The sequence below is a fragment of the Python bivittatus genome, unplaced genomic scaffold, assembly GCF_059951505.1.
Source record: "Python bivittatus isolate LINGU-HERP-01145 unplaced genomic scaffold, Pbiv_v1 ctg000120_np1212, whole genome shotgun sequence".
NCBI lineage: Eukaryota > Metazoa > Chordata > Lepidosauria > Squamata > Pythonidae > Python > Python bivittatus.
In genome coordinates this window covers 3,295,571-3,316,086 of record NW_028277037.1, presented here as the reverse complement: position 1 = coordinate 3,316,086, position 20,516 = coordinate 3,295,571, and the positions used below count along the sequence as shown (strand labels likewise).

Genomic DNA, 20,516 nt, shown 5'->3' with positions numbered 1-20,516 from the left:
GCCTATTTTCGGGTGCCCACTGTATTTTTGGGTATTTCCCCATGGAACGGTAGAAGATCATTTTGGTCAGAGGTAGCTCCAGGCATTACAGAGAAGGGAATCAGAAGACACATGTGGGGTTGCCCACCTCTGGAGCAGACATGAGAGGACAATGGCATTTTTAGAGGGAACACTATCATTGTATGCCATTTTTAAAATAAAACGACAATTGTTCCTGTTCGCCCCATCATGTTTTAAATGGGGAAGTCACTGCCATGTTACAAATTAATAGCAAATTTCCTCCCTTCCACTAAATAAATAAATAAAACAAAACTGAAGCAGAGCACAGTGACTAATTTGATCCTGGCTTTGGGGCAGTTAGTTTAGCCTTACTGCTAATTTCTTTGGTGATAGACAACTGATTAACCACTCTTTTACATTAATAACATAACACTGAAATGAAAAAAAATCTGAGGACGATACAGCTCATTATTTAGAAAAACACTGCTTGTAATTTTTTAAAAAATCTGTCAAAAAAGCATAAGGACTCTGATTAAATTAGCGTAATTTATTATTATTATTTTGCTGAACTTGACAAAGAGAGATTCCCAGAGATTGATAACACAACACAATCTTATGCACCATTTCACAGCTAGTCCCTTGTTGGTTTTATTAAGAACATAGTAATTTAAAAAATAGCTAAATATGTACATATTAATAAAACATATATACATAAGATTGAGACTTTTACCTAAATATGGAATGATTTTCCTAATAAAACCTATAAAAAGACTTCTGGATAAAAGTTTTAACAGTAGTCACAGTTAAGTCAACACAAATACAATTGTTTTTAAGATTCATAAGACTGCTGATTGTTGGTTAATTGTTACAATACGTATGCCTCATTTGTAGATTTATGGAAAAGACCAAGAATTTTCATTCATAGAGGGGCAGTTCCATCAGCCTCAAAGAAGGAAATGGTCTTCTTAAAGACTACAGCACTAGCCAAGTTTATCATGTCATCAAGAAAAGACAGCCACATTTCAGTAATAAATTGGTTGTACTGTATTAAGTTTAAAAATTTATAAAAACATTATTGAACTGCAGAAATGATTACTTTCAGTCCAAGATTAGCAAGCTGAAAAGAGGATTCCTAAGCACACCAATAGATTCTGCTAGAGATGTCTATGATGAATATCAATGAATTTCTCATGTATGTAGCATTAACCCTTCATCTGAAGTATGACCAAACAGCTTCTCATATAGAACATAGGACAGATACTGGGATCTTCAAAGGTAACAGAAATACAAATATATTCAGGTGGAGTTTGTGAGACTTTGGAGTGTAATCATCTTAAAGATTAGTGGATGCATTCTCATGCCAGCTTTTGTTTGAAAACAGACATATAACATAGACCCAAAATATTGTATCAGCTCTTAAGGAATAGAATAAGGAGGTGTATGCAGATGGAAAGAATCTCCCCAAATTTGGTTTCTTCCATAAATATTCTGACTGCAGCTCTCAGAATTCCCAATCCCCACAGTCTAGCAGAAAAGGGGGAATGGAAAATAATATGGCTAGGTGCACACATGTTGACAGAGTTGAGGATTCTTAGTTCAATGAAGACAGAATACATTAATTTTTACTCCTGTACATTTTCAGGTAACTTGCACACTATACAGAGAGTATGCAAAGACTCAATCTGTGCAAGTCTTCCCCCTCAAAGATGGCTGAAATCAGGCCTACATGAAGAAATGTCTATAGACGGCCAATAAGCTTGTACAACATCTCATATGAGCAGCAGTAATTACTCCTGCCCAACCATTCTTGTAGACTAAGTATATAAACCAACTAAGATCAGAGCAAAGGGATGAGAAATCCTGCCTTTACTGAGAAGCTGAACAAAAATTCAAGGACAAAGGGAGACTAAGATACATGTCTACACGCATGTCCTCCTTTGATAAGGAAGGGCTGTCCAAGGCGCTCTGGAGGAGTTAGGCAAGGAGGAAGACGTGAACATTTGTGCAAACCAACTAGACAAATGTTATGGGAAGTGCTTCTGAAATGACTGGCAAGGCTTCTGCCCTGGGCAGGGGTTGGACTAGAAAACCTTCGAGGTCCCTCCCAACCCAATGATTCTATGAATGATTCCTGAAATACTCTTTTTTGGAACTACAAGGTGGTATTACAAGACTCAAATACCATGGAAAAGGTACGGGGACTACAAAATATGGAAAACAATTTGTCATATTTAGGAGTATTTGATCTGGATTAAACATGGCAATGCTAGTAGTGTTAATTAGTATCTTATGATCAAATACAATGACAGAGATTCTGCATCTTATTCTGAGGAAAAGTTAATATCTTTACCCAAGTAGAAATTTACAGTTCAAGGGGAAAAAAGGGAAGGCTTAACTCAGAAAAGGGTTAAGACCCATTAAATTTCTTAGAAGTTTTATTTATGGTCCCATGATTTCTGCACAAAAAAGTCTATATGAAATGGAGGTGTTAAGAGCTCTCTTCTAAGATTCAGAGAAGCCTTTATTATTATTTTTTCCCTATTTAAATAGAATAGCCAGCATGCATGTATTTATGTGGGGAAAATGCCATCATAAAAGCAAAATTCATTCTATCACATTGGTTACCAGACTAATTGCACTATAGCCTTGCTACTGAACAAATCTAGTTATTTTGATTAAATTAAAAGGAAAGTAATTTGTTGCTTAATTATTCCACATTAGAAAAGCATGAAAAAAAAATGATCTGAGATCATGAAACAGGAGAACCCGGATAATGAAGTAATCTAGAAATGTTGCTGGCATCATCTCAAACAAACAAAGGTCTGAATATGCTAATGAAACACTGGTGCAGAAGGTGTGGCATCAAAGAGGGTACCTGGAAAAGAATTAAAGTTTAAAATTAGAATTTTAAGGAACTATAATTATGATACATATTCCTGAAAAGCAACCTATGGGCTTATAGTGAACTTCTGCTAATGAAATGCATTCTCTGTAGCATAATTAAAACACTATTATACACTGTATTTGCACAACATTCTTGAACTATTTGTGGATTTGCACAATGCACTGAATAATAAAACTAACCCAAAGGGCTGAATTTGGGCTAAGCTAACTAACTTGTGTATCCACAAAAAAATTAACCAAAGTTAATGCTAACCCAGCTATGCAGTCTGCAAATGAAGGTTTTGGGTCTTTGACATGTAGAGCCAATCTGCATCCATAATTTATTCCTGAATATCCATAATTTATTCCCAGATTTCTAGGAATCACTAAGACAAGGAATTCTTCATTTGAAAGAAATGGCCATCACTGTGACAAAATTACTGGGCGCAATCTGAACCAGCTCTCTGCAAAAGTCCCTGTGATAACATCAGACAAAACTGGTGCTCTCCAACATGCAGAAGAAATGAAACACAACTTCTTTGTTTTATCTTGTCTAGTTAATCACACACATGCTAAACCAGAAGAGGGCAAAACAGAATCCAGAAAGATTTCATAGGAAGGTCTGAGTTAAACTAATATTCATTAAAGGGTATTTATGATGGAATTGCAGTGGATTTGGGAAGGAAACTAAGACATTGTAACCTAACTTTTGTTTTGGGGTTGTATGTACAAGTTTACAGATTAACTGAAAATTATTTGCCCATGTCTTCCCTTGCGTTTATCTGCTAAGAATGGGTTGCTTCTCAGTCATTATAATACTTTAAGTAATTATTGGTGAATTCACACATGCAGTTCTATGCCTGTGCAAAGCCCATCACAGAATGTTCTCAAGAATTGCTCTGTGGAGGCACAACACTTTTATCTAGGATAAACAATTCTTCACTACAGCTTCTATACAGTCATTTTTATTTTTACTATGTGCATCCTATATTTTATGCCATTTACTTTACTTACTGGAAACTTCTATGATGTTTTAAAAAGAAAAATAGTATAAAATGTTATAAATAAAGAAGAAATATGTATCTGTGCTTCAGTTTACTCATTGTGGTCCTGTATAACTTTTCTGCCAGAAAGATGGTAAAGGATTTCAGAATAATTTAAGAAGATAAATCATATGAGCTGGAAGAAGTCATTAAATCTCACATCTATGTTGGTAACAGTAAAGCTGGCAAGAATGTATTGTACACTAAATATATATGTAAGTTGCAGGCAGAAGTTCTTTTGTAATCCATTCTCCAAATAGTTTAGTGAAGTGAGGACTTCTTCCAAAGTAGACATCATGCTCTATTTGAGGCCATGATGGACCTGGATCCACCCTACATGTGGCTGAAGTTCTGCATTGAAAGCACAATATCTAGTATCATAGATAAGACATATACTTCCTTGTTATTTTACCTGGGGTCAGCTAGTTAGGACACATGCTTCTGAAACATTTTCCAGTGTGCTGGTATGGGACTGCTCTAGTTATGCTACCAAATGATAATCAGGCATCTGGCAAGCACATAAAGACTGTTTAGAAGGGTGGGTTGTACTGTCATCAACTTAAAGACTTATGACAAAATAAATATGCAAGACCCTCCAAATCAGATTTAGAACACCCATTATTAGGTGTTCTTTAAAGGTGTTTTTTAAGACTAACACATATTTATTCTTATATAGTCACTGATTTTTGATTGCCTGCTCTCAGATATCATAGATTAATCACAGCACAAGGCACTAAGTGGGATATGTATGCAACCATTAAAACCATCATTTTAATTTGCCACTCTATATCTTTTGGGACTGAAGATTCAACTAGTTTTAACCATATCAATATAGAAGACAGAGACCAAGTAGTATCTTGATAAATGTTGTGTTCATTCTCCAAGCCAGGGTTTCATTATCATATTAGATAACCAAGTTGGGAGAACTCTAAAAACATAATAGGCCAACCCTACATACATTCTCAGCTATTACAAACTAGATACATGTCAGGCAGAAGTCTCTCTCACAAATACAACATAAAAAGCCATCATTGCAGAATGACCTCTAAGCCAGTAGGATCAGTTACTTGGCCAAGGTATAATGAAATCTGAGAGTCAACATGACCTACTTTTGCCAGGAACTTCAACAAGACTGGATTGCCCTTCTGGGAGCCAGAATAGGAACCAAACCAGCATAGATCCTTCCACAGTACTTTCTAATACTACAATTGAAAAGACTTGACCTGAAGCAAGACATCTAAGGAATTTGTGACACATGCCATTGTTTTTATTCCCTGCCACAGAATATAGAAGGAAGTTAGTATCCTAACACAATGGTTTCCTTCTAATCAAATGGAGGATATGTAGTGTGCTTGATCTCAATGTGTGTTGGCATTTTTCTTTAAAAGGTTCTGAGTCACTGAGTTGCAGCATCAAGCTGACTTTGACTGATTTCAAAAGAATAAGCAGGATGGACCTGGTTAAGACTTGGATGGGAGATAATCAGGAAATCCTGGGCTTGTATGCTAGACTTGGAAGTTGAAAACCATACTGGAAAAAGTTAATGGGAATCAATTTATGTATTGTGGCCAAGAAAACTACAAGGATATTAGCCTTATTAGCACAGCTAATGTAGCGAGAGGAGTAGAAATGATATCTCCTAGTCTTTTTTTGGAATTCATATACTGAGCGAGGATAAAGTTATTTGTATCTGATAAAACATTAGTATTACGTAAAGTACACTTTTAATAGTAAATTTAGGCTCCATGTTAGGAAGCAGGATGCATTAAAAAAGGATGGGACTTTGATGGTGCAGTCACAGCTGTCATCTTAACTTCTTTGACCCCATCTCCGCCCCCCGTGGATGCCACTGTTAGGAAGCAAAGCCCCATCACACCAAACCAGACCTACTTTTGAATTATCATGCACTGTATTAGAGCCAAGCTGTTAAGCAGAAATAGGGTACGACAGATAACAGCAATTGTAGATTCTGGCCATGGTAGAGTATCTCTGTGAAAACGGCTGAAAGATGTTAAATAAATAAATAAAAGCAAGGACACCCACACAAATGAAGCGAAAGCTCCTATTAATTCCTGCCAGTTTCACTTTACCTTCTTTCTGTATTATAGCAACTGTTCTCCGTATCGGGCAAATATTATGATACTGTGTACCGAAAAAATTAACTGCTTTAATTCCCTGAACTAAGTCCATCTGGTTCCACATTCTGTTTGCAACAACAGACAGCTCAACGTCTTTTGAAAAGACTGCAAGAACGTGAAAAGTACCAAAATGCTTGCATTTGCCATCTCACAGAGGAACATAAGCTGCTTCTGTACATGTCGCTATCTTAGCTATAAGGCACAGGGACATTTTCAAAAAGTGATTTATCTAGCCAAACTGGAAAGAGTGACTGTGTTCTATATTAAAAAATACAAAGTTCTGCTGCCCAGCAATCAAATTCTGTGCTATGAAATGTTTGTTTCTATAACCTGCATAAATTATGCAAATTATGGTGTTTGGATAGGACATTTTTTCCATTCCATTATAATTACCTCTTACACCATCTTCATTTTGCGGTACTATCTAATGTAGTTCTTACTGTGACTGTGAGGTTCTTTAAAGGCTGTGTATAGTTGCTGACTAAACGTTCAAAAGTATTTAAATAAAAGAATGCAATGGTACGGTAGTAGTAAGCGGAACAGGGCATAAATATCAGAACAGGGCATAGCTGCAGGCAAGGAAAATCAGAGAGAAGATGGGATGGCTTAGCAATCCAAATCTTGTCCTATTTGTTACAGAGGACTTTAATAAAAAGTCACTACTGATTCAAAGCGACAAGGAAGAAAGCTTTCATGTTAAACCACCTCTCCATATCAGTGTTATGCACCAAAATCAGCATCAGTGAACTGTGCATCTCATTACTGCTCCAGAGATACAGGAGAAGCATAGAGCAAGGATGAATAAAGCAACATTGTGCTTATTAGTCTGAACTGCAGTGCTGTAGTAGCCTCTTCCAAACTATTTTCTGATCACTTATGCTTTGGGAAAGAAATGATGCAGACCCTCCACCTATTCCCACAGAAGAGCTGCTACAATCTCCTTGCCCTGGAGATAACCATGGACTCTGGGCAAGTTAAAAAATTTGAAAGCTTATCTGGTGAGAGTTTCTACAGATGACTGAAAATATAGTTCCTGTAAAAGATATTATAAAGGACATTTGGGAAAGTTACCCTTTCTCAATGCAACTAGGAGCAACAATGACCAGTATGCTTTCATTAACTAAATAGAAATCAATCCTGGCACCAGGGATAGATGGAGGACTTGGTTTGGCCACATCTGCTTGGCTGCCTGATGGAATCTGTAACTGAACAGGTAGAGCTGGTCGTGGAGTTGGGGTTGGAGAACTCCAGGCTTATGGAGCTGGGGGATTTCGATATCCCTTTTGATGTGGGCTCATCTGTAGATCATAGCCATGGTGACAAATATGGGCCTATCTCAATTGTTCAAAGGGACAATCAATGTTGCAGATTACAGACTCAATTTGGAGTAATATGCTCTCATCAGGGAGAACATTAAACCATATGTTGTTAGGGTGGTTGACACAACTGCTTCTCAGAGCCCTCTCCAAGGTGCTTCAAAGGCAGCCTAGTGACACACAGATGAGCTGTGGGAGCTGAAGTAGCCAAGCTGATGGTTAGAGTGTAGATGGGAGATGATAGGAAATGCCTTTGTTAACATCTAAGCCCAGGGAAAGCAGGATGCCTCCTTGTTTAAAGGAGGCGAGTATTAGACCTGTTCTTCTTGTCCTGGATCCCTCATAAATGGGAAATTATAGGCCAGATTCTAACCTCCCAAGGTTGGGTAAGCTAATTGAGAGAGTGTGAAGAAGCAGATTATCTGGACCTATTTCAACCTGGATTCAGAAGAGGCTCTGGGGTTGAGTCTGCCTTGGTCAGCCTGATCTTCAGGGATGGACAGAGGGAGTGTGACTCTGCTGGGTCATGCTCTCAGCAGCTTTTAGTAGCCTCAATCATGGTATCCTTCTGGATCATCTGAGAGATTTTGGAAAGGGGTAATGGCTTTGCTTCTATTTCTATTTCTGTCTCTCAGGCAGATCTCAGATGATGTCACTTGGAGACAGCTGCTCCTTGAAATGGGAGCCATTATATGGTGTCCCTCAGGGCTCCATTCTGTCTCTAATGCCTTCAGTATGAACGCACATCTGCTAGGGTAGCTTTGGACCTGGGTGCTATCTGTATGCTTTGTGTCTAGTCCAGAAACTTTGGTTGGTACAAGACTCGGCAGGCAGGCTGCTGTTAGAAAAATGCAAAGAGTCCATAGTACACCTGGGCTAGTTGGTTTCTTGGAAATCACAAAGGACTGGAGATTACCTTTGAAGCCCTACATGGCTCAGTTGCAGGCGGTCTGAGAGAGAGCCCCTTCTGCTTTGAACCTCCCTGCTGCTGGAGATCATCTGAAGAGGTTCGCCTACAGTTGCTGGGAGCTCATCTGGTGGTGACTCAGGATCAAGTCTCCTCTGTTGCTATTCCATTTCCTTAGAATGCCCTCCCTAATAAAGATGGTTGAGGGACTACCCTCTTTACAGGTAGTCCCCGGGTTAGGAACGCCTGGTTTAAGGTCGACCCATAGTTAAGAACGGAGCCTATTGTAGCAAAATTTGAGTTAAATACACAATGATTCGAGTTAAATACAATAGCTCAGGTTCCTTACACAATACTACTTATACAGTATTATACAATAATACTGTTCCAGCTTACATCCAAATTCAATTTAAGGACAGAGCTTGGGAACAGGACTTGTCCTTAAATTGGGGACTACCTGTATTTGCTTTTTAAAAAGTCCTCAGAATACTTATTTTCCAACAGACTTTTACTTTTACTTGTTTTTAATTGCTATTTTAGTTGTTCTTGGTTTTAAATTTGTTTTTATTGTTAAGCTGCCAAGAGACTCCAGTAGTTAGTGATATATCACATTAAACAAAAGAAAAGAAACAAACCTCAGTGTCATTTACCTGCCTCTAGCAGAGATATATCCAGTTTCTCATCGCCATCAGTTGTCTCTGCTAAATACAGATAACACAAAAAGACAATTATTTTACTTGAGTGTTTAAAAAACAGACTGTTTAGGATAGCGGTGGTAGTAAAACCAGACAAGAAACGAAACATGGATATTTATTTAAAAACAACAGGCAGAACTATTGTGCAGTTTCTTTTTTCAAAGATCACCCTGGTACCACCTTTCCCAAACTGGCCAGGGAATTATGGAAGTTGTAGTGCAACCTATCTGGGGTTAAGTTTTTCTATGTCTTTGTGTACGCCTTTTGCAGCTCACTTACTTTATTTAATGGCATTGATACAAGCGAGCGGCTGAGGACGGCATTTTGCTGTATTGGTAGTGGTCGTCGTAGTTGTTCAAAAGTACTCAGTGCTCAGAAACTCATTACCGGTGTTTTAAAAAATTGTAGGAAGCTGGAAAGAAGAGCCCAAGGGCATTCTCTAAAGGCGTTCCTCAAAAGTTTGCAGTTTTTAAAAGGATGGAATTTTTTTTTGGTGGCAGGATCTCATGCGAAACTGTGTCCAGGAAAAGCTAGTATTTAATGAAAAATGAATAGGTATATCAATGTTTCTCATACTTGGCAACTTTAAGACATGTGGACTTCAGCTCCCAGAATTCTCCCACCCATGCTGGCTGGGGAATTCTGGAAGCTGAAGTCCACATGTCTTAAAGTTGCCAATTTTGAGAAATACAGTGGTACCTCGAGTTACGAATTTAATCTGTTCCGTGACTCTGGTTGCAACTCGAATTAGTTGCAACACGAGGCAAATTTTCCCATAAGGTTCAATGTAATTACCGTTAATCAGTTCTGGCATGGAGGACAGGGAGGCGGCTATTGCTTGGAGGGAGAGTCAGGGGCGGAAAAATGGCCGCGGACCACGTGTCAGGGGCGGAAAAATGGTCGTGGACCACGTGTCAGGGGCGGAAAAATGGTCGCGGACCACGTGTCAGGGGCGGAAAATGGCTGCGGACCACGTGTCAGGGGCGGAAAAATGGTCACGGACCACGTGTCAGGGGCGGAAAATGGCCGCGGACCACGTGTCAGGGGCGGAAAAATGGCCGCGGACCACGTGTCACGGGAGGGAAAATGGCTGCAGATCCGGTTCGTAACTCGAGGTGGTTTGCAACACGAGGTAAACTTTTGGGGCCGGAGCTGGTCGTAACACGAAAAATTCGTAAGCAGAGGCGTTCGTAACTCGAGGTACCACTGTACTGAAGTATATAGTCAAAAAAATTCAAAGGACTCATGAACAGAAGAGGTCAAGTTTGCCATCTCTCATCTTGTGTCCTTGCCATTTCCTTGACTGCGTTACCTGTTCTCAGAAGATGCTGCTGTTGGTTCTCTGCATAAACCTCTTTATTCATTCCCAGACTAAGATGTGTTGCATACTGTGACAGAATAATGAGCAACTGGGATACCGGATGAGGTAGATGCCACTATTACACACCGCAGGAGATGTGTGGTGGAAAAACTTGCACGCTGCCATGATTGTTACAAATGCCTGTGCATGCAGAACGTTTTGTCTGCTCTGAGCTGAGAAATGAAGTGTTTCCTTTCTGCTCCCAAATTAATTGGATTCATTCAGGTGGAGGAGAAGAAAGCCATATGCATGAGCAAAATGGCCTATTTTCTTTGCAATTCCAGCTAGTGAAGGTTACTTGTGCTGAGTCCCATTCCTGCATCTTCGCATCTCAGAGGTGTCTGCAGGATATGGTCAAAAAAGTCAAGATGATGGCTGTGATGGTGCAATCCAAAGTCCACCTGTTTTCATGTTCAAAGCACTTAAAAATAGGCAGATCTTCATCAGCACTGTTGTGGCTATCATCTTGACTCTTCTGATCATACTTTGAAGACATCTCTGGCATCTTCATCCATTTTTGCCATAGGAACTGGCTCTTTGACAATCTAACAGAAGGAGATCATCCTCGACAGTCAGGGAAGCAATGTAGAAATCCACTCTTTTCCCTAAATTTTCTTGCTGCCTTGATCTGTATCAAGCAGCAAACAGTGAACCAAGTGTCCACTGGCAGAGTCCACTTCTATCCTAGTGCTTGGCCAAGTAAAGTTTGAAAGAAAACTAAACCATGCTGGTATATATGAGAGAATAAATTGTGCAGCATGAAAGAAAAAATGATGGTTGCCACTGCATCACAACTTCTGGCTATATAGACCTGAGTCAATACACTCTGCCACATTAGCAAATACACTGGAACTAAGTCTCTGGATTTAGAATCTGTCCGTCTAAAATTGAGGAACATGAGATGTAAGTAAAACTAGTGCACCAGGGAGTTGACATGACAGCTCGGTCAGAGGAGGTGATAAAGTCCTTCTCTGGTGGATTTCTAGACAGCGGGGGGAGCCCCTGCACAGTTTAGGCTTGAAGGCACCCATTGTTAACTGGCTGCATCTGCGCTTTTGTCTCAGTTCAGCTTGGTCCTTGGGCCAAATAATGTTCCTTATTCTTGGTCTAAATTCTCCAACTTGAATGGGATGTGAATCATTATCAGAACTGGCAACTGGAATTTATACAACTATTACGGGCTTATCAACTAAATGGGTGAATGTCAGCCTTCAAGGTAGATCAGACTAGGAAATCAAAATCACATGGGTTAATACTACTTTGATTATACAGCGATTGTAACAGAATCTTGCAAATCTACATGTGCTTCCCCCTTCCCCTCCCTTTAACTTCGTGAGAATCAGGGAGGGTCTTGTCTGAGACGCTTTCTCAGGTTACAGTTCTGGCCTGGATTCAGGTTTATCTGACTGTTGCCTCGGTAGCAGCTCTTCCTCCTGTTCCTCAAGGTCATTCCTTCTTCCCATTACAGTGAAATTGGGAGTGGCTAGAGTCAAAGAGCTTTGCTTCTTATTCCTCAGTCCAATTCCTTTTTCTTTCCAATCCTGCTCCCCATCTCTTTTCTTTTCCTCATCTCACTGAATCTGGGAAGAATCCCCTTCCTTCTTTTATGCCCTGTGATAGCAGCAGTTTGTCCTGAGACCCGAATCAAGGAAATCCTAATAACGGCTAGCCAATTTCACCTTACCAGAAACTGCAACAGCAATCAGCTGGAAGGCTGCCAGCTCTGGCTCTTATATTTGTACTCACAGTACTTCAGGGGCATCCACAGGGGTTGTCAAAAAAGTCAAGATGGTGGCTACAACTGCATACTCAAAACCTTGCTCCTTTTTTATATGTGTTGCACACTGAGTGGATGTATTTTATATTCCAATGGAAGAGACTCTCTGTAGCTTAGGACTGAACTGTGGAGTCCTTGGTGCTCTCTGAGCTTGGTTATTTGCTTGCAGATGTTTCACTACCCAACTAGGTAACATCATCAGTGCATTATATATTGCTTAACATTTGATATATAGGTGATAAGCTTAGACTGCTTATAATTTTATTTTGTTGGTTATTGGTTATGATTCTTTCCTTTTTTACAATTGTTTATAGTTTTACTACTTCCTTGTAGTTAGTTCGGGGGAATTGTATTTTTGTCTGTTTTTTTTTCAAACTTGTAATAAAATAAAGTTTAAAAAGCCCTACTCATGCAGGGTAGAGCTTCAATTGTGCAGTTGTCAACTTGTCTTTTTTTATTATTTTTTTGCACTGCCCCGATATTACTTCTGCTTGAAGTGATTTTAGTAACATAGCTGATTCAACCAAAGTTAAATATTAGGCTAATAAACTTTTGAAGTGGTGATGATTTTATTGCTACATAATGCACACACACTAATATATGAAATCCTTTTCAGGTGTAAATCAATAACTGAACTGAGCTGGAAAAATGCCAAGCAACATAAAAATGCTTTATTAAAAAAAAAACCTGCATTAAGGATACAAGTGAAAATGTGACTTTAAGTTCCTAAAGCTGTATTCCAAAAAATCCTCTTCGATGCACTTTTGTTGATGAATTTTTCTCAGCCAAACACTTCTTTGCTGTAATGAATTCTAGAAAAAAGCCAAAACTTTGAAAGGTGCAAAGCAGACCATAACTACAGCTCAACCAGACGCTGCAGAACACTGAAAAGTCAAAGTTCTTTTTAAAAGCAGAAATCAGGGCAGGGCTGACTGCAGGGCAGGGGCATCAAAATGATCGAGATGGTAGTCATGAGAGCAGAAGCCTCTTTTGTTTTAATGGGTGTAGCATGTACATCTGGGAGTAAATTCCACCGAGATCATGTTTAAGCAGACATACAGGCGACTGGGTTAGAACCAACAGGCGTTTGAAATAAGCCTTGGCTTTTGCTGTTTTAAAACTGAAATCAAAACCAAATCACCCCAGCGCTTTTGTAGTAATTCAGTCTAGCTGAAATGTGCTTCCAATTTAAAACCTTAACTACAAAGCCCTAGCTGGAAAGTCCTCCTCCTCCTCCTCCTCTAAAGATTGATCCAAACATGTCCCCACAGGTTCAGGCTGTGCTGAACCTTGCTATACTTGTATTGTCATTCTTAAAACGTTTCTAGAGATGCCACTGGAGGGAGAGTCAGTCAACATTTCAGCTAAAGGGCTGATGAAGGCTTCAGGGAATCTTTGCTGGGCATGTATCTCAGATTCATCTTCATTTGTTGAAACATTACAGAAGTGCCAAGTCCTTGATTATTTTCAGACTCCTCCACTTCAACATAACTTTAGGCAGTATTGGAAAATCTCCTATAAACCTCCTCTTAATGTAAAAGGCGGTAGCAATCTGCCAGTCTATCAGAAAGTAGCTTTGCAGAGCATGTAACTCGCTCTGTAAAGCTGAAGAAAGCAAAAAATAAAGCAGTTTTTCAGATTATTATGAAGGGAATAAAGCCAAAGGGCAAAACAAGATGTTTCCTATTAGGGTTATGCTGAGAACCAGGTGCAGTTTTGTGCTCAATATGGCCATCCCAATTTAGTGACGAAGCCACGGTAGGGAAAGGAGATTATAAGATGACATGAATCAGCCGTTGTATTGGCTTTCTGTCTTAAAAGCCTAACTTGGAGTATAGGTAGTCCTTGGCCTACGACCATTCGTTCAGTGACCATTAGAAGTTATGATGGCGCTAAACGGATGGTGGTTGCAACTGGTCCTTGGGGTTCTGGCCATCCAGCACCCCCTTGGTCATGTGATTGCAACCTGGGTGCTTGGCAACTGGTTTGCACTTACGACCAGTTGCAGCGCCTGGCGATCACACGATCGCCATTTGTGACCTTCCCTGCCGGCTTCCCACAAGCAAAGTCAATGGGGAAGCCAGCAGGGGAGGTTGCAAGTCACTGGGGTAAGTCTCCCTCCCCGGCACACCGTCCCCCAGCCCCTTGCCATGCCTCCCCTGCACTGCCACCCACCCCCTCCCCCATCCGGCAGCAGACACTTAACTGCCTGCCAGCCTGGGATTTGCAACTTCCTACTGGCTCCCCACTGACTTTGATTGTGGGAAACGGCAGGAAATCGCCTTGCCTAATGACCACAGGATTCAGTTAACGACAGCAACCAGGAGTGCAGGGATTGCCGGTGATAAGCAATGTGATCGCACTTTAGGACTGCATCGCTTAGCAACTGAAATTCTGGTCCCAACTGCTGTTGTAAGTGGAGGACTACCTATACAGCAGTGGGTGTCCCCCTGGGAGGTGCAGTGTTCAAATGACGCAGGCAGTACTGTGGCACTGCAGCACAAACTCTGGCCTTCCGTGCGCAGCATGTTGTTTTACGCACATCCAAAGGTGATGGAGGTGGCAATGCAACACTGTGACACTGTTCTCATCCTCTGCGTAAAAGCAATGAGAATTTGCAAACGCTGCCGTGGAAGTATATGGATCTCTTCTGAAGTACATGGATGACTAGCACTGATGACGCTACCTAGCCGGGTAATGAAATGTCTGCAGCCAAACCACCAGGCTCAGAGAGCCCCAAGGACTCCACAGTTCAACCCTGAGCTACAGATATTCTCTTCTATTGGGGACTCTTTTTGCCTGTCTTTTGATGGACTTAACGATCATTCTTATTCTGCGAACTTTCCTGCTGCTCTTGTTTTAAATGTTAATGTCGTAGTTATTATTTTGTTCCATGTTCTTACTTTCTTTTGTACTCTATTTTTTTTAACAATAAAAAATATTCAAAAGATGTTAATGATGCTCTTTTAGGGAGTTATATATCTTGCTTTGAAACGTTACCTGGGAAATATTAATCTTGGGGAAGGATTAAGTTCAAAGGGCACTGAATGAATTTTTAAATAAAAAAATTAAATGCTCAGTAGCTTAACTATAGGCTACTAAATCCGCTAGAATTCTGGAGTCAGAGAAGTGATGAGAGAGAAACTAGCCAGCGTGCCCCAACCTGCAGCCCGCCATGTTTTGCACTGCAACTTCCATTAGGCCCAACCAATAAAGGATAATGGGATATCAAGACCTTGAAAATGCATGAAGAGTAACACAGATCTCTCAGTTAACCCCTGTAATGTAATTCAGGATCATGCACATACAAAGCAATCACAGATCAGACACCACAGAAAATGTATGCGTCGTCCCCAAAAGGAGAACTTCTGAATGCAGACCTTCACACTTTCACTCCAGACTGAGAACACGGAGTAAAGAAAGAAGATGAAGAGGGACAGAGATCCATGCCAAACTTACGTTTAGGAACATTAACCCCCTGCCTCAATTAATGCAGATTCAGCTTCATGACAGGATCACAGGGGCCTTGTTGCCTTTCTCCCCACATTCTCGCCTCTCATCCTTGCTTCTCCCCACTAACCTGATCCTCTTTTCAACCGTCTTCTTGCCAGCTTGATTTGATCCTGCAGAATCTGTACCCAGTCTCTTGGGCCAGGCAGTTTATCCACATGGTTTACAGTACAGTATTTTTCTGTGAACACTAAAATGAGAAAGGAAAAACCTTGACGAAACAAAACAAAATAAAACTCTCCAATTTTTCAAAGTTTTTAAGCAGACTTTAAGAAGACAACTTCCAATAAACGTTTAAGCAATTGGATAATCTGTATCTATCTCTGGAAGCATGAAATCTCTCATGAAATCACTTCCACACACAAGCTTTTTTCCACGTCCATCAATTTTCCAAGGACAAGGAGAGATGAACAATGAATGCCTCATACATACTCCACTCATTCAGACTTCAGATAGCAGAGTTCTGTGAGGACCATATTTTGGAGTACATTAATTTTAGCTTGTGGTTTAAAGATGCTCATATATCTTAGGCATTCTGCAAATAATAGCACAAATTGTGTAACTGTTCGAAACCTAGTACTCTTGTGGTAAGTGCAGCCTCATAATTCCCATCATTTCTAGCTACAGAGTAAGATAGTTGGGAATAAAGAGAAGTGTAGTTCTGAATATTTAGCAGAAACTTGGCTGGGGTGCTAAACCTTCAAAAACAGAACTGTACAAGGCATGAAAAATCCAAGAATACTGTTAACTAGAATTATCTGCCTCCAGACAAACCAAGAAGGGTAAAAATATTGTCTGGAATAGAGAGAAATATAAAAATACAAGATTTAAACTAGAACGAAACCTAAGTTAGTGCGTTCTACCAATCCAGAGATTTAATGAATATATATCGCTGCCCAGAGTCATTATGAGTTGGGTGGCTTTTTCACATTCAATCAATCAATCAATCAATCAATCAATCAATCAATGTGGGGTTTTTTGTTTGTTTTGAAGGAAAGGGGATTGGGGATTAAGAAAAATGCTCAAACTGGCCTAATTCAGGCGTATCTCTAATACACTTTCTGTAACGTTCATATCTGGAGGGGATAAAGGCTCTACCCTGCTGTTAGATTAATGATTCCAACAAAGCAAAAATCTCTTCTAAGACTGCCACTGACTCTGCTCTCCACATCCCTCCTCACATCCCGTTTCACCAGAGAGGCAGACTGAGGAGAAAGTCTGGAGAAAAGGAAGTAATCAGAGCCAGGAGAGGTTTTGATCTTTCGCTTGGAAAAGACATCACAAAAAATAAAGAAGAGAGAATGTCAACAAAGATATCATCAACCAACAGACCAATCAATTCCTCTCTCCAGCAAGTGAGTTTATTTCAACATTTATGGAGTCAGGGGCCAATATATTTCCTTAATTAAGAAACATTTAAGAAACAGAGCAAACCTTGAGCTACGGAAAGCTGTTTCACACTGTCATTTAAAGGGAAGTGGACAGAGCATGAATGAGCAAGTTTTTGGTCTTTGAGGACCACAATTAAAATTTTTTGTGGGGGGAGCCATGTCACACATGTGGGTTTAACCAGGTTTGGGGTTTTTTTTCCCCCTTTTCTTTGGGAGGAGGTGGGGGGATATGCAACCATGCCATTACTTTTCACAACTGTAGCTGGAGGGTGCTCTGGGAGCACCACAGAAAATACATTTTAGGCCAGTGTATAGCCTGAAGCTGAGATACCACTTAACAAGGATGCACCTGAAGCAATGAACGGAGGCAAGGGTTAACAGAAATGGCAAAGAGAGCAAGGGATAAAAATGTGTGGAAAAATTAGTCTGGAAGGAAAGTAGGGTTTGACATCAAAAACTCCATTCAACTACAATGCTTTTAATGGCCTCATTACCATCCTCTAGCTCTACAGTCATAAAAAAATCCCCTCACCCCCAAAAAGTATTACAGTAGAATTGGAAATGAAATGAATTATATCACGGAAAAGTCTTTACAATCCCTATCTAACTGATTTATTGGATATAGCCTGCTCAATTTGTAGTAATGGAAAAGAGAACCAAAAGTTTGACAAAAGATCATCTTGAAGGAATCTCTTATGCCAAGGAGACAACAATACCTCCTAACTCTTAATGAGATTTAAGACTGACTGAGCAACCATAAGAAATAAATGGATCTACAGTATCTTGAAGAACAGCTTTTCAAAGTCAACATGTGTAAATGGAGCCAGGCAGAGCGAAGTTCCACAGTGCCATCACTTGCTACTCATGTCTAGGAGAGTCCCTGCTGAAGCCCAGCAGGATTCCTTAAGTCCTATCACTTGGGTGGTACCATCAAGTCAATAAAGGGAGTCTTCTTACTAGAATAGTGCTTACTGGTACCACTCTAGGGAAATCAGCTGCTGGATGGAACTGAAAACTCTGATTCAGATACATACTGATATTTGAAAAAGATATTGTTCGTTTTTTTTAAATTCCATGATGTTGGCTTTATTTACTCAATTGTCTTGGCTTCTTCTTTCTGCAATGTTGGTTAAGAATATTTTTTGTAAAAATAGAAAACCTGAAATCTAATTGCTTTCTTAACTTTTTCTGAAAGTATCAGAAGCATCCTTCACCGCATTTGAACAGGCCTAAACTATCTTGTCAAATATGCTTCAAAGTGCTGATAATTCATTAAGCTCAACTATCATAATGATGCCAAAATGTGCATTATGATGTCATGATACAAACTCCACCCCTTCATACTTGCATCACAACACCTCACCCAAATATGTAATGGGTGGAGTTTGCATTGCGAACATCACTGAACATTTTGTCCCTTGTTCCCTCCCCCCCCCACTCCTTGGTGGACATCTATGGCTAAACTGGAAGTGTGTGTGTGTGTGTGTGTAATTATTCTTCAGCTTCCTGTCTCTCCTTTCTCAGAGCTTCTCAAGATCTTTATTATTATGGGAATCAACTAATGGCTGTGCTAAATACAACAGAGTGTAGAACTGGGCAGATTTAGACTTCTGCTAAAGTATAATTATCATGTCCTTTATTAGCAGCATAGCCTCTGTAGGAGAATGTTTCCAGATTTCATTTTGGGTGGTGTAGCCCTACCTAATCTAGACAACACTGCTGGGTTTCTAAGTGCCACCCATCTTTGAGACAAGTGGGATAGAGGAGGCTTCTCCCATTCAGTTAAACAAAGATTAACTTTCATGGGCTCATCTTCTCCTAGATAGCATTTGCCTTTGTAGCATCTGAATCACTCTAGTGGCTCATGTTTAATTTGGGGTTAACAAGGAATCCAGATCCTTTTCTCATGTAGTATTGCCAAGCTAGATTATCCTCATCCTATACTTGGCCTTTAAACTTCCCTACTGATGCAGAACTTCATACTTCTCCCTGTTAAATTCCATCTTACTCATTTCAGATCACTGTTCAAGTCTAAACAGTGATAAAATAAAATAAAATAAATCTTTTATTTCTCCTCAAAAGAATCTGCCCCCCTCCCAGGTTTGTGTTATCTACAGACTTGATCAGTGTCCTTCAACTCCCTCATCCACGCCACTGTTAAAAATGTTGAACTGAGTAGAGCAAGGGGCCACTTCCCAGTTAAGATGGCTGCATGCAAAGGCAGAAAAGACAGTACATGGATCAATGTAATATCAGAGGGTAGATCAGCCATGCTCCACAGCCATGACCATTCTGTATACCCAGCAACTGATTATGATATTCTGCGTCAACACTTGTGTTGCATTCCCACATATGCTATAATTTTCAAAGGAATAAGGGTTAAAGAAGAGAACATAAGCATAACATGTTTCACTAATCTCCAAGTATAAAGCCAATCTTATGTCTCCCCATCCTTCATTCCTTACAAATAAAACCATACCAGAAACTTCTGCATGTTTAGATTTCTTTAATGTTCACCTATGCATAGGCCAAGAAAAAGATTCAGAGGAACTGAGAAGCATAGTAAGCACAATCTTAAGTATACACACTGTCCCTCCTACAGACACACACACATGCATGTACGCAATTTTGCATACAGAAACTTATATGAGGAGATGGACTCACATCTCCCTGAGATATTAATATTCATGCATTGCAGTCTGCAATCATGATAAGTGGTCATCCAATCTCCAGTCTCCAACCTTGATCACTGAGTGGACATAATTTTTAGAGAGCACAATTGTCAGAGAATTACTACCACTTTTGGGGGAAAACTAGTTCATAAAATGACTACCATAATGGGTGCAGCATTCACAAAACCTAACTCCTAGCAAGGCAAGCGGTAAGGTTAAAAGATAAGTAAATTGATCAAGGTTCAGATCCAAGGTTCCAATACAGTCTGAGCCAAAACCAATTTTCTTCCCCAACCCTCTCTAAGGTTCTCTATTGTACTTTCAGACTGAACCTCACGGTTTTCTTATCTCAGCTTGTCCCTTCAGTCTTTGCTATTGTAGTTCCAGTATCCATCTTCCTTCCTCGTTACCCTCACCTTCAACCCAACACAAATATCCCTGCTTCCTCCTCATTACAGAGTAACCCCCAACCATCACAGTGCTTTTCTTTCTGCCATCTCCAACCCTGTGTCTTACAAAACAGCATTCTTGTGTTTTCAAGGTAGCTAGGAGAACCTCAAGTGAAGCACCGATCTCTTCTTCCCAAGGAGGTTATTGAACTCAAAGGAATCCTGAACCTAAAAGATGGCTAGTTACTGGAATATTCTGAAGTACTCTGGAACCATCATTTTTTTAAAAAATAAATATTTTAAGGGCTCAAATCTATTGTCAAAGACTTGTGCGAGGACTATGGATGTTACAGATCTATAGTGCAGGGCTATGTTTTTCATGGCCAAAAAAACAATATCTCAGAGTCACACGGGCTTTGAAACTGAAATTTTGGC

General features: G+C 40.0%; 1 protein-coding gene across 3 annotated transcripts in view; it reads right to left on the bottom strand.

Annotated features, from left to right (window-relative positions):
• Positions 1-527: 527 nt before the first annotated feature.
• The window catches only part of BEND7 (BEN domain containing 7), a 59,725-nt gene continuing 39,736 nt past the window's right edge, over positions 528-20,516 (bottom strand). For 2 of the 3 annotated variants that reach the window (XM_088134843.1, XM_088134840.1), the window contains 3 exons: positions 15,700-15,819; positions 8,938-8,988; positions 528-2,875 (listed from right to left, as the gene is read on the bottom strand). In XM_088134843.1, the coding sequence (XP_087990969.1) occupies positions 2,832-2,875; positions 8,938-8,988; positions 15,700-15,819 (215 nt within the window). In that variant the 3' untranslated portion in view covers positions 528-2,831. Of the gene's footprint in view, positions 2,876-8,922; positions 8,989-15,699; positions 15,820-20,516 lie in introns of all 3 variants that reach the window. The other variant, XM_088134841.1, reaches the window with a different exon arrangement.